The 23,434-nt window shown below is 38.1% G+C and overlaps 1 protein-coding gene and 1 pseudogene across 1 annotated transcript in view; both read right to left on the bottom strand.

Annotated features, from left to right (window-relative positions):
• Positions 1-4,604, bottom strand: part of CTSS (cathepsin S) — a 28,997-nt gene extending 24,393 nt beyond the window's left edge. The window contains exons 1-3 of the mRNA XM_061186042.1: positions 4,526-4,604; positions 3,125-3,251; positions 369-491 (exon numbers count right to left, since the gene is read on the bottom strand). Of these exons, the coding sequence (XP_061042025.1) occupies positions 369-491; positions 3,125-3,251; positions 4,526-4,551 (276 nt within the window). The 5' untranslated portion in view covers positions 4,552-4,604. The remainder of the gene's footprint in view (positions 1-368; positions 492-3,124; positions 3,252-4,525) is intronic.
• Positions 4,605-15,916: 11,312 nt separating this feature from the next.
• On the bottom strand, positions 15,917-16,883 carry LOC133088207 (serine/threonine-protein phosphatase PP1-gamma catalytic subunit-like; annotated as a pseudogene).
• Positions 16,884-23,434: the final 6,551 nt, after the last annotated feature.

Here is a 23,434-nt window from a genome sequence, read left to right as displayed (position 1 = left end):
GATATTAAATACCCACACTCCCCCATTAAGAAAGCAGGTGGACCATATTAAATTATCAATTTAGACTTACATAACTATGGTAACTTATTCTAAAATATTTTGAGTAGCCTTTAGGCAATGCTTTCTAGAATTAATAAAAATAAAAGTAACAGTGGTCTACTCCTTTAAAGAAGGGATTTGTTAAGGAAAGTGGTCACAGTAGGACCAAAGAAGGAATCTGTACAAATTCTTATGTCCTTAAATTCTGTTTTCTAATTTTATACACATACAGAAAACACTCCTTTGTTGTTTACCTTCAAATTGCCTTTGGGGAGACAGAAATCCTGTTTACCCAGAGATGAAAATAGGATTATTTATAATTTACCTACCATGTCTCCCAGGTGGTTCATGCCTAGATCATATGAATGCATTCCCATTGAATGCTCCAGATTGTGAAGCGTCACAGTTTTTAGATTCTTTTCCCAGATGAGACGCCGTGCTACTTCCTCATTCTAAAATATAAGGAAAAAGAACATAGTTATACTGAATCCTTCAAAAATGTGTTCAATAATGAAAATAAACATATTATGAAGCATCCTATTAAGTGTGGATCTGTTTGGGAGCATGCAAATAAATGAATATATCCAATATAACTGGTAAAATTGCACCCTAATCTTAACTCTTCCTCTTAATTGCTCTGATGGTGATTAATATCATTTTAGATATACACAATGAACTTCCTCAATTTGCTAAAAAGTTTTTTTTAGAAATTGCAGTTTGTTGAAGTATATCCTTTGCAAGTGGTAAACTCACTTAATCATTATAGGCCTTTTAAAAATATTTTCTTTTTTACCCTCACTCTTGAAAAATAGTTTAGCTGATTATAAATTTCTAGCTCTTTTTATTCAGTTATTTGAAGATATTTCTCCATTGTCTTCTGATATCTATTATTGCAGATTAGAGGTCTGTTGTCAATCTAATTGTTGTAATGTTTTTAACTTTGGTAACTTTTGTGATTTTCTTTCTCTTTGATGTTTTGCAGCTTCATTACATGTTTGTGGGTGTGGGTTTCTTTATTTTCCTCTCCTGGGTACTTTTAATTGGAAAGCACTTTTGACTGGAGGACTCAGGAACATTTTTTTTCATATATGGAAAATTCTCAACCAGTATCTCTTCAAATATTGCTTCTACACGATTCCATCAGATGGAGCCACAAACTCTCTTTCATCTCTTTACCTGCATTTTCAGTTTCTCCTTTTTATTTTTGTGTGCTGCCTTCTTGATGAATGCCTCAGTACTATCTTTCAGACTGCTGATTCTATCCAGCTCTTTCTAGTCTGGAGTTTATCCCTTTTATTGAGTTCTTATTTCAATGACTATATTTTTTCATTTCTGAGATTTCTAATTGGATTTCTAATACATTTCACAATTTCTTGTTCATTCATGCAGATGTTATTCCATTATACATAGTTTTAAGAATAATTTTGGTCCTATTATCCTAATTTTATCCAGAGTGAATTCATATTCAGACTGTTGATTTTGTTGCCCTCCAGGAGCTTCATTTACATAGAATGCAACGTACATGGTGCCTCCTAGAATCGCTGACCCTCACCTCCACCCCCAAGGCTGGAGTTTACGACAAGCCGTAGCCCAATGAGCAGTCAGCAATAACTCTTTTCTGCCTCATTTCATTGAGTATTAGAACCCAGGCCTAGGCCCTGGTTCAAGGTAGTAAGTCTGGATGCAGTCCCTCTGTCTTGGAGCAAGATTTTACTGTTACCCCAGTAATGGACATGCACAGATATACTTCCAAACCACTAGAGGGAAAAAATGAAATAAAGAAAAAAATAAATCTAATGAAGTATAGGAAAGAAAAAAAAGAAGAGAACTTTGAGATACATTTTAATGGTAGGATACTAATCAAAAGTCATTTTCATGCCTCCTGATGGACTAGAATCATTAAAAAGTGAGATAATATTCATTTAACCAAAGAGTGGTGCTAACTGCACATCTAACTCTAGTTAATGTTGAAATTAGAGGTCTGGTCCTAAAGGGGAGTGGGTGAGGGTGAAATTCATCACTACTAAGAAAACAACTCAGAGCATTTTTATACAAAAACCATACATCAGATAAGTAAATATATAATCCTTGCTTACAAACTCAGAAATATTATACAGTTATAGGACTTAGTTATTTGAAGCACCAGGGTTAAAATCAGTTATTTGAAGCACCAGGGTTAAAATCTTAAAATCAATCAAGAAGTATGTTTTGAAATAAAAATAAAAGTACAAACTGGGAAGTGAGAGTCAAGAAATAATATCTGCCAGTGCTTCTCTATGCCAGGGACTGAAAGAGGCCTTTTTTGTTCCTCAAACATGCACTCCTTCCCTCTTGGCCTGGGACTTTCACTCCAGTTTTCTACTTTGCTTGCTCCCTGGCTTCTATCCATTCTCTGCTCAAATGTCACCTTATATGTGAAGCCTTCCCTGACCATTCTATCATATGTATAAAATAATCACTCCCAACCCCTCACAGCCATCACACAGGACCCTTCCAACCCCCCCATGCCTTGCTTTACTTTTCTCTACTTCTTTCCTGTCTCTCCTTTTAGGATATAAGCTCCATAAAAACAGGAACTTTGGGACTTCCCTGGTGGCACAGTGGTTAAGGATCTGCCTGCCAATGCAGGGGTTACGGGTTCGAGCTCTGGTCCAGGGAGATCCCACATGCTGCGGAGCAACTAAGCCCGTGTGCCACAACTACTGAGCCTGAGCTCTAGAGCCCGTGAGCCACAACTACTGACCCCACATGCCACAACTACTGAAGCCCGCGTGCCTAGAAGCCGTGCTCCGCAACAAGAGAAGCCACCGCAATGAGAAGCCCACGCACTGCAACGAAGAGTAGCCCCCGCTCGCCACAACTAGAGAAAGCCCGTGCACAGCAACAAAGACCCAACGCAGCCTAAAATAAATAAATTTATTTAAAAAAAAAAAACAGGAACTTTATTTTGTTTCCTGATGTATCTCTAGTACCAAGAACAGAATCTGGCAAGAGAGGAGCGTGTTAAATTTATTGAAAACACTGCTTGTCACAATATGTAGGGTACTTGAGTAAAAGCAAATTGCTCAAGTGGCAGCCCATCTACCTGTTCCTTGTATTGTTTCCCATAGGTTTTCTTCCAGAGATTCCAGTGATGATCCAGAGTGGAGTCTCTGTGCTGTTGTGCCATCACAGAGGAGCACAACAGGAGCACCCACACCAGCCATTTCATTCTGTTAAAGGAAAGGTAACATAGGAAGAGTAGCTGTTAGCTGCATCTATTGTGACCATATTTTTTTAACAACAAAAAGTTGGAATGCAGAGTCTGTCAAAGGGACAGAATATTACAAAGCAGAATTATGCAGGAAACTTTCTGGATTATATAGTGACAGGGAGTAACTGCAGATTTTTGTCTGAAATACCACTTCCAATTCTTTTTTTTTTTTTTTTAATTTATGTATTTATTTATTTTTGGCTGCGTTGGGTCTTCATTGCTGCAGATGGGCTTTCTTTAGTTGCGTTGAGCAGGGGCTACTCTTGGTTGTGGCGCGCGGGCTTCTCATTGCGGTGGCTTCTCTTGTTGCGGAGCACGGGCTCTAGGCTCGCAGGCTGCAGTAGTTGTGGCGCACAGGCTTATTAGTTGCTCTGCCGCATGTGGGATCTTCCCAGGCCAGGGCTCGAACCCGTGTCCTCTGTATTGGCAGACGGATTCTTATCCACTGCGCCACCAGGGAAGCCCTCCAATTCTTAGTAGCACTGTAAAAGTGATTTTCAAAAAGTTTCCTGATATCTGTAAGCCAGATTTACATGTAAGTTTGGGGGGATGTGGAGATGAGGAAGCAGGCACTTTACAGGATTTGACAACAAATCTAACCAAGGGAAATCCTCTTTCCTCCTTTCCAGAAAAAAAAAAAAAATCCTTAAGAAGAAGGCATACCTTTGAAAAATCAATTTATCTTCATAATTTTTGAATACACGAGCTCCTCTTAACTGGTCTATCCACAACCTTCAGAGATAGTTAAAAGACAACTCCTGTGTATTGCTTTCCCATCCTTGGATCATTTTTACCTTTTAACCTCTTTTTTCCCCTAAAAATCAAAATATCTATTTCAAAAGAAGAGGTTAGCTGCTTTTGAAAACACCACTTCTATATTTAATACAAAGAGACTTTAACAGAAATTCAGTGACTAACTCCCTCAAACTGAATTCTACTTTCCTTTCCACTTCTTTTTCATTCAAAACAGCTGGATTTTTAACCATGTATATCTTCAAATTATATTCCAAAGAAAGCTATGTGTCCGCCTCAGGCTTTAGATGTTTAAGCAGACATCAACTTTTCAAAAATAGACTCTTTTTAGTCAAAAACAGAAGAGGCAAATTGAGCAACAATGATTTTTTAGTTTACTTCCTGCAACAAGCGATGTAAAACCTGGCAGGCAGAGCAAGCTAAAAACACAAATGAAGGATTTAAGGACCAAGTAGGAGAAAAAGAACAGACAGTACATACGTGATAGAACCAGCAGGTGCTCCCATACTAAGAATGCTTGATGGTGGGCTCTCTCCAAAGATTTCAAAGGCAGCAAAGAGACTTCAGTTAAAGTGACTTTAAAAAGAAATTGGAACTTGTCACATGAGGTATCCACAAAGAGGAAGTGAACTTTCATTTCAGTTTCATTTAAAATCTAACTAGATTTGCTACCTCTGGCTCTCTCGCTGCAGTTTTGGAGATAAAGCGGGTGCAGTAAACCATCAAAAAGAGCCCCCAGTAGAGGAGATCAGTAGAAAAAACGCAGCAAAATAACACCAGTACACGTTTACCCTTTAATTTTTCATCATTTTGATTATTCACTTTACCTAGAAACAACAATTTTCAGATGGAAAACTTTAGCTATGAAGAGATTAGGATTAAGTTCCTGAAATCCCAGCTTCCTCCATGATTTACTAGGAAAAACCACCTTATTCTTTTTAACACAACTCATCCATGATCTACTGTTGTCTAATTCTCACCCGGATGAGAATTTCCATTTATACATGGGTCAGTTTCTGAGTCCACTGATCTGTTTTTTTTTATCTATTGCCCCTTCAATACCACACAGTTTTAATTAAAATAGCTTTGAATATGTCTCGATGTCTAATAGGGTAAGTCACCCCTGTCACTCCTATGTTTGTTCTTCTTTTTCAAAGTTGTCTTAACATTTTGTGCCTGTTAACTTTTCCATATGAGTTTTAAAAATCAGTTTATCAAGCTTCTTGAAAAATTCTGTCAGAGTTTTTATTTAAATTGATATATTTATATTAAATTACTATATGTATTATAAATAAAGTTTAATACACACACACATAGATGAATTTGTGGAGACTCAGTATCATTACAATGTTGAATATTCTTACCTGTAGCAGACATTTTCATGTTTGTGGCCATCTAGCTTTTCTATTTTTATTTATTTATTTATTTTTTAAAAGATTTTTATTTATTTATTTATTTATTTATTTATTTTGGCTGCACTGGGTCTTAGTTGCGGCGCCCAGGATCTTCATTGCGGCATGTGGACTCTTAGTTGAGGCATGCGGACTCTTAGTTGCAACATGTGAACTAAGTTGTGGCATGCATGCGGGATCTAGTTCCCCGACCAGGGATTGAACCCAGGCCCCCTGCATTGGGAGCACAGAGCCTTACCCACTGGACCACCAGGGAAGTCCCCCATCTAGCTTTTTTTAAAAAAAGATTTTTATTATGGAAAAAAAATTTTTAACATCTTTATTGGAGTATAATTGCTTTACAATGTTGTGTTAGCTTCTGCTATATAACAAAGTGAATCAGCTATATGTATACATATATCCCCATATCCCCTCCCTCTTGCATCTCCCTCCCACCCCTCTAGGTGGTCACAAAGCACCGAGCTGATCTCCCGGTGCTCTGCGGCTGCTTCCAACTAGCTAGCTATTTTACATTTGGTAGTGTATATATGTCCATGCCACGCTCTCACTTCGTCCCAGCTTACACTTCCCCCTCCCCGTGTCCTCAAGTCCATTCTCTACGTCTGTGTCTTTATTCCTGTCCTGCCCCTAGGTTCATCAGAGCCTTTTTTTTTTTAGATTCCATATATATGTGTTAGCATATGGTATTTGTTTTTCTCTTTCTGACTTACTTCACTCTGTATGACAGACTCTAGGTCCATCCACCTCACTACAGATAACTCAATTTTGTTTCTTTTTATGGCTGAGTAATATTCCATTGTATATATGTGCCACATCTTCTTTATCCATTCATCTGTCAATGGACATTTAGGTTGGTACCATGTCCTGGCTATTGTAAATAGTGCTGCAATGAACATTGGGGTACATGTCTCTTTTTGAATTATGGTTTTCTCAGGGTATATGCCCAGTAGTGGGATTGTTGGGTCATATGGTAGTTCTATTTTTAGTTTTTTAAGGAACCTGCATACTGTTCTCCATAGTGGCTGTATCAATTTACATTCCCACAAACAGTGCAAGAGGGTTCCCTTTTCTCCATACCCTCTCCAGCATTTATTATTTGTAGATTTTTTGATGATGGCCATTCTGACTGGTGTGTGGTGATACCTCATTGTGGTTTTGATTTGCATATCTCTAATGATTAGTGATGTTGAGCATCTTTTCATGTGTTTGTTGGCAATCTGTATATTTCTTTGGAGAAATGTCTATTTAGGTCTTCCACCAATTTTTTGATTGGGTTGTTTGTTTTTTTTGATATTGAGCTCCATGATCTGCTTGTATATTTTGGAGATTAATCCTTTGTCAGTTGATTCATTGGCAAATACTTTCTCCCATTCTGAGGGTTGTCTTTTCGTCTTGTTTATGGTTTCCTTTGCTGTGCAAAAGCTTTTAAGTTTCATGAGGTCCCATTTGTTTATTTTTGTTTTTATTTCCATTTCTCTAGGAGGTGAGTCAAAAAGGATCTTGCTGTGATTTATGTCATAGAGTGTTCTGCCTATGTCTTCCTCTAAGAGTTTGATAGTGTCTGGCCTTACATTTAGGTCTTTAATCCATTTTGAGTTTATTTTTGTGTATGGTGTTAGGGAGTGTTCTAATTTCATTCTTTTACATGTAGCTGTCCAGTTTTCCCAGCACCACCTGTTAAAGAGGCTGTCTTTTCTCCATTGTATATTCTTGCCTCCTTTATCAAAGATAAGGTGACCATATGTGCGTGGGTTTATCTCTGGGTTTTCTATCCTGTTCCATTGATCTATATTTCTGTTTCTGTGCCAGTACCACACTGTCTTGATTACTGTGGCTTTGTAGTATAGTCTGAAGTCAGGGAGCCTGATTCCTCCAGCTCCGTTTTTCTTTCTCAAGATTGCTTTGGCTATTCGGGGTCTTTTGTGTTTCCATACAGATTGTAAAATTTTTTGTTCTAGTTCTGTGAAAAGTGCCATTGGTAGTTTGACAGGGATTGCATTGAATCTGTAGATTGCTTTGGTAGTATAGTCATTTTCACAATGTTGATTCTTCCAATCCAAGAACATGGTATATCTGTCCATCTGTTTGTATCTTCTTTAATTTCTTTCATCAGTGTCTTATAGTTTTCTGCATACAGGTCTTTTGTCTTCTTAGGTAGGTTTATTCCTAGGTATTTTATTCTTTCTGTTGCAATGGTAAATGGGAGCAATAATAGCAAAATGAACACCCATGAGACCATTATCCTGTTTCAACAATTATCAATACGTGGCCAGTCTTGCTTTATTTACCCTCCCACTACCCAGATTATTTTGAACCAAGTACTAGATATCAGATTCTTTCACATGTAAATATTCCAGTGTGTATCCCTAAAAGATAAAGACTCTGAAATAAATAAAACCCCAATACCATTATTACATCTAAAATAAATTAACAATAATTTCTTAAAGTCCTCAAACATGTCAGTATTTACATTTCCCTATCTTATACATTTAAAAAAATGGTTTGTTTGAACTGAGATCCAAATAAGGTCCATACATTGCAAAACCATTGAGTTTTTCTTGTATCATTATGAATTCATGGATTTAACCAAATTTTATGTGCTTCAATTCAATGCAGTTTTATCCTTATTGATATTCATATTGTCCCATCTTTGGTCAGTGAAAACATTCAAATTGGCTTCTGAGTCCTGAGTCTCTGTGTTTGGCATGAGATTAGTGCTCTTTAATAGATTCTTTTCTTTCTAATATGACAACCCATTGCAGGCTTATGTTGAACAGTTCCAGCCTAGAGAGCTCCCTTGGCCTTTCCATCATGTGAGGACACAGTGAAAAGACAGGCATCTGTGAACCAGGAAGGGGGCCTCACCAGACACTGAATCTGCCAGTGTCTTGATCTTAGACTTCCCAGCCTCCACAACTGTGAGAAATAAATTTCTGTCATTTATAAGCCACCCAGTTTATGGTATTTTGTTATAGCAGTCCAAACAGACCAAGACAACTATCCTCACATAAATCTTACACTCAAAGCAGGTAGTTTTCTTCATGTTTCCAAGACATTTATGCTTATTATCCTCTGCACTTTTTACTCACTTTATTATTATAACAGTCCTAGCTAACATTTGTTGGATGCACCAATTATATGCCAGCAAGCGTGTTATACTCTTCATATATTATTATTTAATCTTTACAACACTGTGAGGTAGGACAATTATTATCCTCATTTTACAGAGGGGAAATTAAAGTTCTGAGAGGCTGTATAGTTTGTTCAAGAGGACACAACTGGTTGCTGACCTGGGATTGAACCCAGTTTTAAAGTAGTACTTTCGCAACAGAATCATTTTGCTTCCCACTGTCTGGAATTTCCTTCCCTCATCGCTGCCTCTTGAAATCCTGTTCCTCCTTCATGGCCCATCTCAAAAGATACCTCTTTCAGAAAAACCTTTCTTTATCCCCAGCTTAATGTCTCTTTTTGAGCCTCTACAGTACTTTGAGGCTCTCTTATGGCAAACTCAAAGATTCTGAGACCAGAAAAATCATCCTCTGAATTCTCTACCTAATTTATGTCTTTGTCATACAAATCTACCTGTTGGCCCCTTAAGTACAGAAGTTATGTATATCTTACTCTTCTTTGTATCCTCCACAGTATAGAATGCAATGATATAGTTAGTAGGCGCTCAATAAATATTTACTGACAAGATTTAAATTATTTCAACAGCCTTCAATCCAATCTACCTTGCAATCTCATCCTGTACCTCACTGCCAAATTGTTCTCTTAAAACACATTTTTAGGGACTTCACTGGTGGCGCAGTGGTTAAGAATCCGCCTGCCAATTCAGGGGACACATGTTCAAGTCCTGGTCCGGGAAGATCCCACATGCCTCAGAGCAACTAAGCCTGTGCGCCACAACTACTGAGCCCATGTGCCACAACTAGTGAAGCCCACGCGCCTAGAGCCCGTGCTCTGCAACAAAGAGAAGCCATGCAATGAGAAGCCCATGCACCGCAACAAAGAGTAGACCCCGCTCGCAGCAACTATAGAAAGCCTGCGCAGCAATGAAGACCCAACGCAGCCAAAAATAAATAAATAAAATAAAAAACACCACATTTTATCAAGCTATTTTCTGCAAATGCTTTCTGTTGCCTGCTACATTTCCCCATAATCTGGCCCATCCTTAGGCACTTTATTCAATATAGAGTAGATTTTTTTAAACTTTCACCCTCTGTTGTAGTCAAACTGGTTTCGTGGGCCCCCACATTGCACGGTCATTCGTGTCTTTCTGAAATGACTCTCTCTATTCCTTGGCCTCTCTACCTTGCAAGTTCTACTTCAAGTATCGCCTTTCCCAGTCTTCTCTGACTACCTCATCATCTTCCATTTCTATATACTTTTTTTAAATTTAATTTTTATTTTATATTAGAGTATATTTGATTTACAGTGTTGTGTTAGTTTCAGGTGTACAGCAAAGTGATTCAGTTATACATACACATATATTCTATATACTTTTTTTTTTTTTTTTTTTTTTTTTAAATGATCAGGGCATTTTTTTTTTTTTTTTTAATTTATTTATTTATGGCTGCGTTGTGTCTTCGTTTCTGTGTGAGGGCTTTCTCTAGTTGTGGCAAGCGGGGGCCACTCTTCATCGCGGTGCGCGGGCCTCTCACTATCGCGGCCTCTCTTGTTGCGGAGCACAGGCTCCAGACGCGCAGGCTCAGTAATTGTGGCTCACGGGCCCAGCTGCTCCGCGGCATGTGGGATCTTCCCAGACCAGGGCTCGAACCCGTGTCCCCTGCATTGGCAGGCAGATTCTCAACCACTGCGCCACCAGGGAAGCCCTCTATATACTTTTAAGAAACAAATTGTACCATGCAGTTTTGAACTTATTCTCTATTTGTATCACATAAGATAGTTTCATCTCACCAGCTGACTTGAGAATACAGGATCCTTTCTTACTTATCTTTGTATTGTTCTGTTTAATACATGTTTAGGCAAAAACAAATAAATATTTATTGGATTAATTTTCTAATTATAATCTTCGACATGTTTTATCTTCACTTCTGATTCATCACCCATTCGGCCGTGACTTCTAAGGCTTTTAGCCTTAGGTTTCTCTGCTTCTTTTGCTCTCCTCTTCGTATATAAAAGTCTGTAAACAATCATACTACAGTATTTAAAAACATTAGGGGAACACATCATTATATAGTCTATCCTCAGGTACACTTAGTGCCTTTCATAAAATTAAAACTCATTCTGCAACATTCTAAACCTGTAAATTGGATTTTTGCACATTAGTTTCCTTTGAAATGGGGCAAACTTGCTGTTGCAAATTTAACTAGAGATATTTTTTTTTAAAAGAGAGGAAATCTGCAATAGTACAGTACTTAATCTTCTCTAGAATGCTGCCTCCCTTCCATCACAGATGAGGAAACATTTCCTGAATGATGTCGAAAAGGAAAATGAAAGCCGAATAAGGAAGCCTAGTGCCTTCTCCAGGTTTTTTTAAATTTATTTATTTTATTATTTATTATTATTTTTGGCTGCATTGGGTCTTCGTTGCTGTGCACGGGCTTTCTCTGGTTACGGTGAACGGGGTCTACTCTTTGTTGCAGTGTGCGGGCTTCTCATTGCGGTGGCTTCTCTTGTTGGGAGCATGGGCTCTAGGCGTGCGGGCTTCAGTAGTTGTGGCATGCGGGCTCAGTAGTTGTGGCTCATGGGCTTAGTTACTCTGCGGCATGTAGGATCTTCCTGGGCCAGGGCTTGAACACGTGTCCCTTGCATTGGCAGGCAGATTCTTAACCACTGTGCCACCAGGGAAATCCCCCTTCTTCAGGTTTTAAAGTCACCATCTCTCAGGCTTATGCACCCTGAAAGTTAGCTGTCTCAAGTTTCTTTGAGGAACAATCTTACTTGGTCTTAAAGAAAAGGACTCTGAATTTCAGGATGATTCTGATGCTAGTTTTACTCTCTGTTAATTTACCCAAGTGACTAACTTTGTGCTGGGAATTTAATAACGTACATTATTTCTATAATTAAGATAGCTCGCTCGTTACTGACCCTTTTGCCCAAGAAGTACACAAAGGTGAGATGAAGAACACCCTTAATAGAGTATAGGAGACTAGAAAATTAATTAATTATCTAGTTTACATTTTCTGAAGAAAGAAAATAGGATTCTTGAATCATTGGGAAAGATAGGAATGTTTTAACTGAAAACATACAGTATTTCTAATACTTTCTGTATAGATTATCTGCTTGGTGCATTATTCTGGAAATATTTGATTCCAGTAGACATCCCCCATTATCCTGGGTGCCTCTCTCTGTCATGTGGCAATGTGTGCTCAAAGAAGGAAGGTTAATTTTACTAAGAGATCAAAACAAGACATAACTCAGGAGTACTGGGATGCCACAGATAAGACCCTTCCCCCAACAAATGTATAACAATTGTGACACACTTGTGTCACAACAAGGTGACACAAGGTAAGTCACAAGAAATTTGTTAGTAATAATAAAGTGCCAAAATTTGCAAGTGATACATTTAAAAATTAGAGGAGATTAAGGTTATCTCTGTAATAACATCACTTTGATATAGGTACATTCCAATATGCTTTCTGGGAGAGGAAAGGGGGGTTTATAGATAGCTACCAGAGACTGACATTATTTTGTGAGTGTACCCATGGAAATGTGTCACAAATGTGAACATCAGTCTTCTCTATAGAGGTGGAGAACACTTGAGCTAAAGCATGTCTTTAAGTGTACATTATTTGCCACCTAGCCTCCATTTCCCCTTCCTGTGGCAATAGCATCCTGATTTTAAAATGGGGAACTCCCCCCACACACACACTCATGGGATTAAGAGAGAAGCAACATTCTCCCCTAGCTCCAGTGGTACGTGTAGGTCCCAAGGTTAGCCCATCAGAGCTTTGTATCCTTCTGGCTACAGAGACTAGGAAAAAAATCTTTGGCTGTGGGAACTAGCAGAAGGAACTGAACCAAAGGCTACCGAGCTGTCATAGAAACTGTAGTGCCAAAGAATCCCTAAGCCTAGCAGTCTATTGCCTTTCTAGGCTCCCAACTTGTACCACAGCTAAAGTTGAGTAAGTCCATCTCCAGAAAAGGCATTTACCCCATGCCCACCTCTGGCATAGCCATGGAGAATAAGGACAAGCAAGACCATCTATCTAGCAGGAAAAAACAGGGGCCATGGTGGCAATAAGGAAGATTCCCACAGAGAACAAATTTGGAGGTTCCCAACTGGCTGGCCAAGAAACTCACTCCACCCCCAGGGAGGGAGTCTTCCGTATTCCTGCCTAGTTGGTATAATGTATGCTATGGATCAGTGATAACTGTGTACTATTTTTTCATCCATTCTCCCCTTTCCAGGGGAGACTTTCACTGTAGTTATACTATTTCTTCTTCTCCATCATTTTTAAGATAGCTTAGATATAGATAACTTAAGTTTTAGGTTGCCAGGCCTCAAGGGGCCATATCCAAACTTGACGAGGAAGACTATATATATTAGCCAAAAATTCTGGTCTTGGAGCTGAACACAGTAACCAGATAAGGCCCTGGGTTGTCTCACTGGGGAGGGGACTTTGGTAAGCACTTTTTAATGTAGGTATGAACATTTTTTAACAACCATTCACCCCTTACTTCCTTTCCAACAGAATTCTAATCTTGTTTAGAGAAATGCTCTCCACAGGGCCATGGGCTAAAATGAAGTCAGAGAGGTAAGCTGGAACCAGATCATACTTGTAGGTCACTTAAGAATTTTGTATTATATTCTAAATTCACTAAAGTATAAGCTCCATGAGGTCATGGATTTTTGTCACTGTCCCAGAACAGTCTAGCATGTTAAATAAATGAAAGTATGATGGAAGGGCTTTGCACAGGGGAGTGATATGACCTGCTTGCTGTCCAGAGAATAGACTACAGTGTGCCTACAGTAGAGGGAGTGTAGCGTGGAAGTAGGGAAGTTAGTAGTCCTACCACAGAATCCAGGGGAGAAGTGATGGGGGTGGAGGGTGTGGGTTGTGGTGGAGGTAAAGACATGGCCAGATTCATGTTATATTTTGAAGACAGAGGGACGGAATTTTCTAATATGGATTGTGAGAGAAGCAGAGAAGACAGGAATAACAACAAAACAGTTGTTATTAAACATGGAGCAATGTTTAATTCAAAAATCACATGGCTAGATAATAAAGCTTTAACTAGTTACTAGAACTTCTCTCTTTGGTTCTTTTTTTTATTGTAGTAAAAAATACATAACATAAAATTTACCATTTTAGCTATTTTTAAGTATACAATTAAGTGGCATTAAGTACATTCACAATATTGTATAATTATTGCCACAGTCTATTTCCAGAACTTTTTTTAAAAACAAAATAGACTTTATTTTTTAGAATAGTTCTAGGTTCACAGCAAAATTGAGCTGAAAGTACAAAGAGTTCCAATATACTCCTCGCCCCCACATACTCATAACCTCCCTCATTTAGAAATTGTTCATCATTCCAAACAGAAAATTTGAGAACTAACTCCCCATTTTGCCCCCACCCAGTCCCTGGTAATACCTCTAGTCTATTCTACTTTCTGTCTCTATGAATTAGTCTATTTTAAATGCCTCATGTAAGTGTAATCATTTGTCCTTTTGCGTTTGGCTTATTTCACTTATGTTTGCACTGTTCTTCCATGTTGTAGTATGTATCAACACTTCATTCCTTTTTAAGGCTGAATAATATTCCATTGTGTGTATATACCACATTTTGTTAATCCATTCATCTGTTGATGAACACTTTGATTGTTTCTACCTTTTGGCTATTGTGAATTATGCTGCTAAGAACATTGGTGTACAAGTATCTGTCTATGTTTTCAATTCTTTTGGATGTGTATCTAGGAGTGAAATTGCTAGATCAATATTGTAATTTTATAGGGAATTCCCTGGCGGTCCAATGGTTAGGAGTCCATGCTCTCCTGCCAAAGGCCGGGGTTCAGTCCCTGGTTGGAGAATTGGATCCCACAAGCCCAGCAGCATGGCAAAAAAAAAAAAAAAAAGTAATTCTATGTTTAACTTTTCGGGGAACCTTCAAAACCACAACAGTTGCACCACTTTATGTTCCCACCAGCAATGTACCAGAGTTCCAGTTTTTCCACATCCTTCCCACACTTGCTATTTTTTGCTTTTTTTGTAATAGCCACCATAATGGGTGTGAAGTGATATCTCATCGTGGTTTTGATTTGCATTTCTCTAAAGGCTAGCGATGAGCATATTTTCACGTGCTTATTGACTATTTGTCCATGTTTGGAGAAAAGTCTGTTCAAATCCTTTGCCCATTTTTGCATTGGGTTTTTTGAGTTGTAGCTCTTTATATATTCTGGATATTACTTTTAAAATCAGATATATGATTTGCAGACATTTTCTCTTATTTTGTGGGTTGTCTTTTGACTCTCTTGAGTCACTTTAAGTGTCTCACTTGAGACTTTAATGCACAAAAGTTCTAAATTTTGATGAAGTCCAATTTATTTTGTTGTTGCTTGTACTGGTGGTGTCATGTCTAAGACAAGGTCAGGAAGACCCTATGTTTTTTCCTAAGAGTTTTATAGTTTTAGCTCTTATATTTAGTTTTTTTAAACCATTTTGAATTAATTTTTATACATGGTGTGAGGTACCATTCTAACTTCATTCTTTTACATGTTGTCATCCAGTTGTCCCAGCACCATTTGTTGAAAAGACTATTCCTTTCCCTGTCATATTGTCTTGGCACCCTTGCTGAAACTCAACTGAACATAAATAAAAGTTTATTTCTGTATTCTTAATTCTATTCCATTGATCTATAAATCTATCCTTATGCCAGTAATACATGGTCTTGGTTACTATGTTGGTTTGTAGTAAGTTTTGAAATTGGGAAGTATATTCTTTTTCAAGAACTTTATTCTTTCAACTCTATTCTTTTTCAAGATTGTTTTGGCTATTCTGGATCCCTTTAGTGTTCATATGAATTTTAGGGTCAGCATGTCAATTTCTACAAAGAAGCCAGCTAGGATTTTTTTTTTACCCAATAGTATGCATTTTATGACAATAACAGGTACAGATTGGACACCCTAGGGCCCTCTTTATATCCTAAAGAAAATGAACATTTACATTATTCATGGGCTGTACTGAATTTAAAAAATATCAGTTGTACACTCACCCCTTAGACAGGATAAACTGTCCTGGGGTGTACAGCTTTAACGCCTTCATTAAAGTTGTTTGCAAAAGGAACAGAGAACTAAACAAAACAAAACATTTTTCCTTGGGAGTGGAGAGTCATTTGCTGTTATAACCAGCAAATACCATTTATTAAGTCAAAAATGGAAGAGGGCGGGGTCACAAACACTATTTGAACAAGCTGACCAACACACATTACAGTTTTAAAAATGAAGGTTATATACTATATGTTATAAGTCCCAACAGAGAGTGTCAAAATGACATCTATTTCTTTGCTTGCTTTGTGATCATACCTCTCAGAGGTGTTACGGGTCTCGTGGCATCCGGCTTTTTTTTCTCTGCAGGCTTTAAAATCTGAAAAGAACACATTAGTGTTTCAACCACACTCATCATGGCACCTGCATCGTCAAACTCTCCACAATAATTGGGTGCAGAAAACAGAGTGACCAACTGCCTCTTTGCAAAAAATTCATATCCATCTTCAACCACCGAATGGGCTCTACATATAAGATCTAAATCATGCTTATGGAGAAATTTTGCAACCACTTCTGCACCAAATGTGAACACTCCTCTGTCATTTTCACCCCAGCCTAAGACACCTTTATTGGCATCAGACCACAAAAGATCACAAGGAAGACCTTGATCTGGTACATCAGTTGGTCGAATAATTCTCCGAATATGCTCCATAGACTGAAGATCTGGTGATAAACCTCCATGACAGCAGAATATTTTCTCATGCACCAAGGCTGCTATCCGTAAACAGTTAAAGCAGTCTGTGAAAGTTTTCCATAGTTTAATGTTATATCTTCTTTTACATTCATCATAAAATCCATAAATTCTATTGATGCTGGCACATTCATGGTTTCCTCTAAGAAGAAAAAATTCTCGGAATATTTGATTTTGTAAGCCAGTAAGAGGCAGATAGTATCCAATGAGACTTTCCCCTGCCCACATAGTCCCCAAGAAACAGGTAATTGCTTTCTGGCGGGAAACCACCATACTCAAAAAGGCGAAGCAACTCATAGTATTGCCCATGGATATCACCACAGATTTTGAGTGGTGCTTCAAGTTCTAGTAGGATAGGCTGACTGAGAAAGATCTCTCCAGACTTTAAGCACAGTCCTCTGATTTCATTCTCCTGTAGCTACATATTCTTACCAGGCTTGGACCCTCTCACTTTCAGCGGCCGTTGGATGATGCTGTCGATGTTGAGTTTATCTGTATCCGCCATCGCCTTCCCGCCGCTGACCCTGCAGCAGCGGCGCCGCCGCCGGCTTGCGCCCCCGATTCACACCTCCTTTCCCACGCCACGAGCACGGAGATGGTGGTGGCGGCGGTGGCGGAAGCCACTGCTGGATCCGCCCCCTGCGCAATCGCCCCGCTCGCTGCTTCATCCTTATTTCCCCAGAGGAACCACGAGAGCGAAGCCAGCTAGGATTTTGATAGGGATTGTTCTGAACCTATAGATCAATTTGGGGGAGTATTGACATCTTAATATTATCTTGTAGTCCATGAACATGCAATGTCTTTCCATTATTTAGGTCTTCTGAATTTCTTTCCAACAGTGTTTTGTAGTTTTCAGAGTATAGGTTTTGCACTTCTTTTTTTCATTTTCTTTTTTATTGAGGTATAATTGACATACAACATTATATTAGTTTCAGGTGTACAACGTAATGATTCAACATCTGTATGGATTGCAAAATTATCACCACAATAAATCTAGTTAACATCCATCACCATACACAGTTACAGAATTTTTTTTCTAGTGATGAAAACTTTTAAGATCTACTTTCTTAGCAACTTCCAAATATGCAATACGGTATTATTAACTATAGCTGTCATGCTGTACATTACATCCCCATGAGGCAGGAGATAGATGGGCTCCAGGTTAGACATTTACAACTGGCCTCCTATTTACATTTCTTGGGGCGATAAAAAGACGAGCTTCAGGTCGGACACTTACTTTTAGCCTCCTGTTTGCATTTCCTGAGACAGGAGGTAGGTGGGCTCCAGGTTAGGCATTTGCAATCAGCCTCCTGTTTGCCCTCCAAAATGGAAGTAACAACAGAAACAGGGTAGATAGCCAGGCTTTGTCTCTTGTGGACACCTTAAGATAACAGTCATGGCACTAACAAAGAGGGGCAAAACCTTGTTTGAGTAAAGGATCGAGAGTCTCAGCTTCCCCCCTCTCCTTGGGGCAAGGGAGACACTATACATGCGCAGAAAGGCTCCCTGCGGGGGTCAAAAGTCCGGGGACAACGCCAGGCCATAATGAGTCTTGCTTCTCCCAGATGCCTTTTCATCGAGATCCATCTAGGCTGAGAGGTATGTGCGCACCTATGGGGAGGGTCCTGAAACAAATTAGCCAGGGGGGACAAAAACAAGATGATTGGCCAGAAGGAAGACAAAGACCCCGAAGAACTGCCCTATATAAATGACTTAATAGCCTCTTTACTGCGCTCCTCCTGATCAGGGAGGATGCCCACACCCTTTCTCTCCGGGTGGGCATCTCTGCCTTGCTTCTATCTTAGCTAAACAAACTGTTTCTCTGTGTGCTTTCCCACTTGTTGTTGTGCTATGTCTCTAATAATAAACTTTGTACCTGTTTTTACAGTTTTTTTACCTCCGTGAGAAATGCATTTTTCACTGGGGGCAAGAGCCAGAGAAAAATAGCTTCTAGCCTCTAGCCCTTGCTGGTCTGGTGGCTAGGATTCCCGGTTTTCATCCAGGCTACCCAGGTTCAATTCCTGGGCAGGGAATTAAGATCTCGCTTTGCGCCACCACTCACTGCTGCCTCTCTGAGATCACCCATGACTTATTTATTTTATAATTGAAGTTTGTTGCACTTCTTCAAATTTGTTCCTATTTTATTCTTTTTGATGCTATAGTAAATGGAATTGCCTTAATTTCATTTTCAGTTTGTTCTGCTACTGTATAGAGATCAAATTGATTTTTGTATAGTGATCTTGTACCCTGCAACTTTGCTGAGCTCATTTATTAGTTCTAATAATTTTTCAGTTAATTCCTTAGAATTTTCTGTTATCTACAAAAGCATAGCATCTTTGCTCTGTTAAATCCACATGTAGAGTCTCAGGTGTAAACAAAAAGAACAAAGAGTGTCGCTCATTATCCCATTACACAAAGGGTTAAACGGTAACCCAGTGCAGTGGCCCTCCCACCAACAGTGCTCCCTGAGGGGAATTCAGGATGGGAAAAATAGGATGAAACATTCTGTGCTTAACAGATAGTTAAGATGCATAGCTAAGCAAGAATTTCAATGTCCCCAGATTCTTGCATCTTCCATGTATAGAAAAGCACTAAAATAATTAACTTGAGATATCTGTTCTTTGTGATTTGCAGTAATCTTTTACCAAGATGTATGCTTGACTACATGTATTTTCCGGCCAAAAAAAATCATATACATATTGGCTCCTCCCCCTATCTCTTTGGAGCAGTCCCCTCAGAGCTACTGAGAGGCTATTTCCCGGGCTATAGTCCTCAGTAAGTTCCCTGAATAAAACTTAACTCACAACTTTTACCTTGTGTGTTTTTCTTTAAGTCGACACAGGAAAGCAGACCTTAGGCTATAAATGTCCAGAGGTGAAGAATTAGATTCCTGAAGTCTGTGGACAAACTTAGTTTGTAAGTATTATGAAGGCTGTCATTGACTCATAAAGGCTTTTCAAGGGCATTAGAGCCTGAAGGTTCAGCAAAAAGGATATGTACTGTAAAAAAATAAAATTGGCCAGGAGTATTATAATACCTGTGCCACTAAAAGTTAATGGGCTGGACTTCCCTGGTGGTGCAGTGCTTAAGAATCCGCCTGCCGGTGCAGGGGACACGGGTTCAATCTCTGGTCCAGGAAGATTCCACGTGCCACAGAGCAACTAAGCCCGTACGCCACAACTACTGAGCCTGCGCTCTAGAGCCTGCAAGCCACAACTACTTGAGCCTGCATGCCACAACTACTGAAGCCCGTGTGCCTAGAGCCCATGCTCTGCAACAAGAGAAGCCACCGCAATGAGAAGCCCGCACACCACAACTAGAGAAAGCCCATGCGCAGCAAGGAAGACCCAAAGCAGCCAAAAATAAATAAATTAAATTAAATTTAAAAAGTTACTGGGCTGTCACTTGTAAGTTTTCATTTACTCCTCACAACATCTATGAAGGATAATGAGAAATAGAGTATATTGTGGTAGCTAAGAGCACTAGGACCTTGGATTCAGAAAGAGCAAGCAATCGGCCAAATCCAGAGCATGAGACAGTCTACTGGACAAATAACCTGGCTTCTCCATGAAATCAATTACAAGGGAAAAAAAATGTATGTGTGTTTGGGGGGAGTGTAGGGTGAGGAGGTGACTGTCAAAGAATACAGTAGACTTAACAACTAAATGCGATGTGTAAAACTGTTTGGATACTTATTTGAGTAAACGAACAGTAAAAAGACACCTTAAGCAATAGGAGAGGCTTTTAAATGGACTAAATATTAAATGATATTAAGAAATAATTATTAATTTTGTTGGATGTGCTAATGGCATGGTGGTTATATTAAAAAATTTCTCACTCAGAGATGTATAATGAGGGATTACACATAATCCCTCATTATATGAGTAAAGTAGTATCCGGGATTTGCTTTAAAATACTGAAAAAAAATCAGGAGGGATAGATGAAACAAGACTGGAAAATGTTGATAATTGTTAACACTAGATGATGGGTATGTGGCGCTTCACTCTACTACTCTCTTTCTCCTTTCATATATATGTTTAAAATATTCTATAACCAAGTTAAAAATAAAAATAAATAATAAAATATATAAAAGGAGAGAGAAAAACAAAAAAGACCTGGTCTGCTTCCTGGCTCAGCCTCTTACTAGCTAGGTTACCTTGGGGAAGCTATTTGATATCTGTAGAATGGCAATAATAAGGATACGTAAATCATTTAACACAGTATGGGCTGCATAGTTAAGCTCAATAAATGTTACCTAATATTGTTATTATGAAAGAAATAAAAAATATGTAATAACAGATTTGATTTACAATAATTTTAAAACTGCTTTGTGTCAAAATATCAATCATTAATTACAGAATAATTTGTAACTGAGAACACTGGAAACAATATAGATATTCATTTATTGGAGTTTAAATAAATTATATACATTTTTATAAGGGAATTTCATGCATCTATAAAAATAATCATATTTCTAAGTCAAGACCTATCAATTCTATCACTAAGCATCATTTTGGAGAAGCTACCTAATGCAAACAGACAAGAAAGAAATTAGAGGTAAAAATGAGAAAGAAAAAGGTAAAATTTACCTCTGTGGATGATATGCTTACATACTCAAAAAAAAAAAAAATCAAAAGACTCAACTGAAAAATGTATAAACCAAAAGAGAATTCAAGGTAAGGTAGCTGAGTACAAAAACTAATATAATAGAAATCAATAGCTTTCAAATATACATCCAATTAGAAATTATATTGGAAAAGACCCCATTTAAACTGCAAAAATAATAAAAGATAAACTCCCTAGAAAAGAGGTTAGCAAGAAATGGGCAATATCTATAAGAAGGGCACAAAAGAGTACTTGACAAAATGTAAAGGCACCTCTTATTCTTAGATAGGAAGGTTCAATAGTATAAAGAGGTCAATTTTCCCTAATTAAAGATATAAATTTAATGTCATCCAAATAAAAATACCAGCAGAATTTTAGACAACTTGACAAGCTAATTCAATAGATCACATGGAAAAAATAAAAAGCAAGAATCTTCAGGAAAAAATCTAAAAAAAGAGAGTAATAAGGGGAAGACTAACCTGACTAGATATTAAAACATTATAAATGTGTGATACTGGTCAAGGATAGATATACATATTGATGTACCAGAATAGAAAATCTAGAAATAAACCCAAATACATACAGGAATGAAATAAATTTGTTGCCCACATATCCATACAAAAGGAAGTTCTAAGGGATGTTCTTTAGGCAGAAAGACAAAAAAAATAAAAATAATAGAAATGTGTAAATTTGCCTAGCTGGAAGTCAGACATCTCTCAAGCTTGTCTTTGGTCTTTACAAAGCTCAACAAAAACTACTTGCAGATTATCGAATGTGGTCTCTCATGCCTACACATTTCAGTATACTGTTCTTTGTGTCTGAATGCCATTTTACATCTCCCAATCTGCCAAACCCATACCCAAGCTTCAAAAAAGTTCAGGAGTCATTCTTCCATTAAGTATTCTTTCTTTGAGAAGAAATAGAGTATGTGCAGTGTCTCCTAAATGTTGACTTACCAATTTCTTGCATCTCCATTTTGTTCTTCATCTGTTATTTGTTCTTTATACCACTGCCAGAGGAATATTGCTAAAATATAGATTTGATAGTGTCTTTCTCCTACTAAAAAATAGTTGATGCCTACTAAATGCCTGAGTGTCTATAAAATAAAATATGAACTTCTAGGGACATGAGAGGCTTTCAAGGCCTTCCAGGACTCACCTCCAACCTACTTTCTGTCCTCAGCTCCACCATGTATATGTGTTAGCACCCTATATTTAGAGCCACTGCAGCCCTTACCATTCACACACACAGCTCTCTTCGTGCCTTTGTTCACCCAGAACCTTCAGCCTGATATGCCGACCTCCCTCCCCTAACCCTACTCCTCACCCCCAACCCAAATCTCTCCAATCCCTCATCCACCCCAATCCCTAGTCTTCTCTGCTCACTGAGATTTTTCAAAGCTGTTTTCAATGAAACCACATCTAAAATCGATTAAGAATGACTCATTCCTGAGCTTCCATAATTCATATTTATTTTATTATGGTTGATATTATTAATAATATTGATATCAGTTGTTTATATGTCTGTCACTAGTCTATAACATTCATAGAAGTCAGGGCCATGTCTTACTAATTTGTTTCATCCTGGTAGCTTTAAATACACTGCGTACCACATGGTAATAAATACTGACACACAAAAATAAATAATTTTTGCACAGCAAGAAATAAAGTAGCACCTGACACATGGTAAGCATTCAATAAATGTGAACTCTTTCTAGTGGTAATAACAGATGCTCAATAAACATTCTGTGAAAAATGGCAAAACCAGTTGTGCTGATTTATTATTAGCCAGCTAAGTTATTTTAGAATTGATACTGCTTGGGAATCATTATAAAGAGTTTCAATTTCCTCTTTTGGTGACAGCAATATTTTAGGTTCCAGAACCTCAGAAAGGGCCTTAAGATATTTTTCAAGACCTAGGTTCATGTGTCACTTAATCTGGTCCCCATACAGATAGAATTAAATATTGAAATCTTTTTATATCCATTTAAACCCTGAAACTTAGTATAATTCTTTTTTTTTTTTACACTTTTCTGTCTGTTTTTAATAGATGAAAGATTTACAAAATCATAATTAGTCTCCTTCAGCAGCTAGTGTGGCCAAGACAAATCACATCAAAAGTACTTGTCAACTTACTTCCTGTAGACTAAAGGATAAACAAGTCTCTCTCTTTTTATTTTTTTAACTTCTCTCTCTTTTTTGGTAGCTTTTCAAGATAAATAAAGTATATATTATTAGGACTTTTCACAGCCAAAAGTCAGTTTTTCACTTCCATTCCACGTGGAAATTTTTGCTGTGGCTTATTTGTTTTCACAGCGGTATGATATTCCGTAGCGTATCTGTTTCACAATGTATTCATCCATTTTCTCTTGCTGGACATTTAGATTGTTCTAGGTTCTTTTCCTCTTTCAAATAATTCTGCAACGTATTCTTCTGTGTGTCTCCTTATGCA

The sequence above is a fragment of the Eubalaena glacialis genome, chromosome 3 (genome assembly GCF_028564815.1).
Source record: "Eubalaena glacialis isolate mEubGla1 chromosome 3, mEubGla1.1.hap2.+ XY, whole genome shotgun sequence".
Taxonomy (NCBI): Eukaryota; Metazoa; Chordata; class Mammalia; order Artiodactyla; family Balaenidae; genus Eubalaena; species Eubalaena glacialis.
The sequence above is the reverse complement of the archived record's forward strand: the minus strand, read 5'-3'. Positions and strand labels throughout refer to the sequence as shown.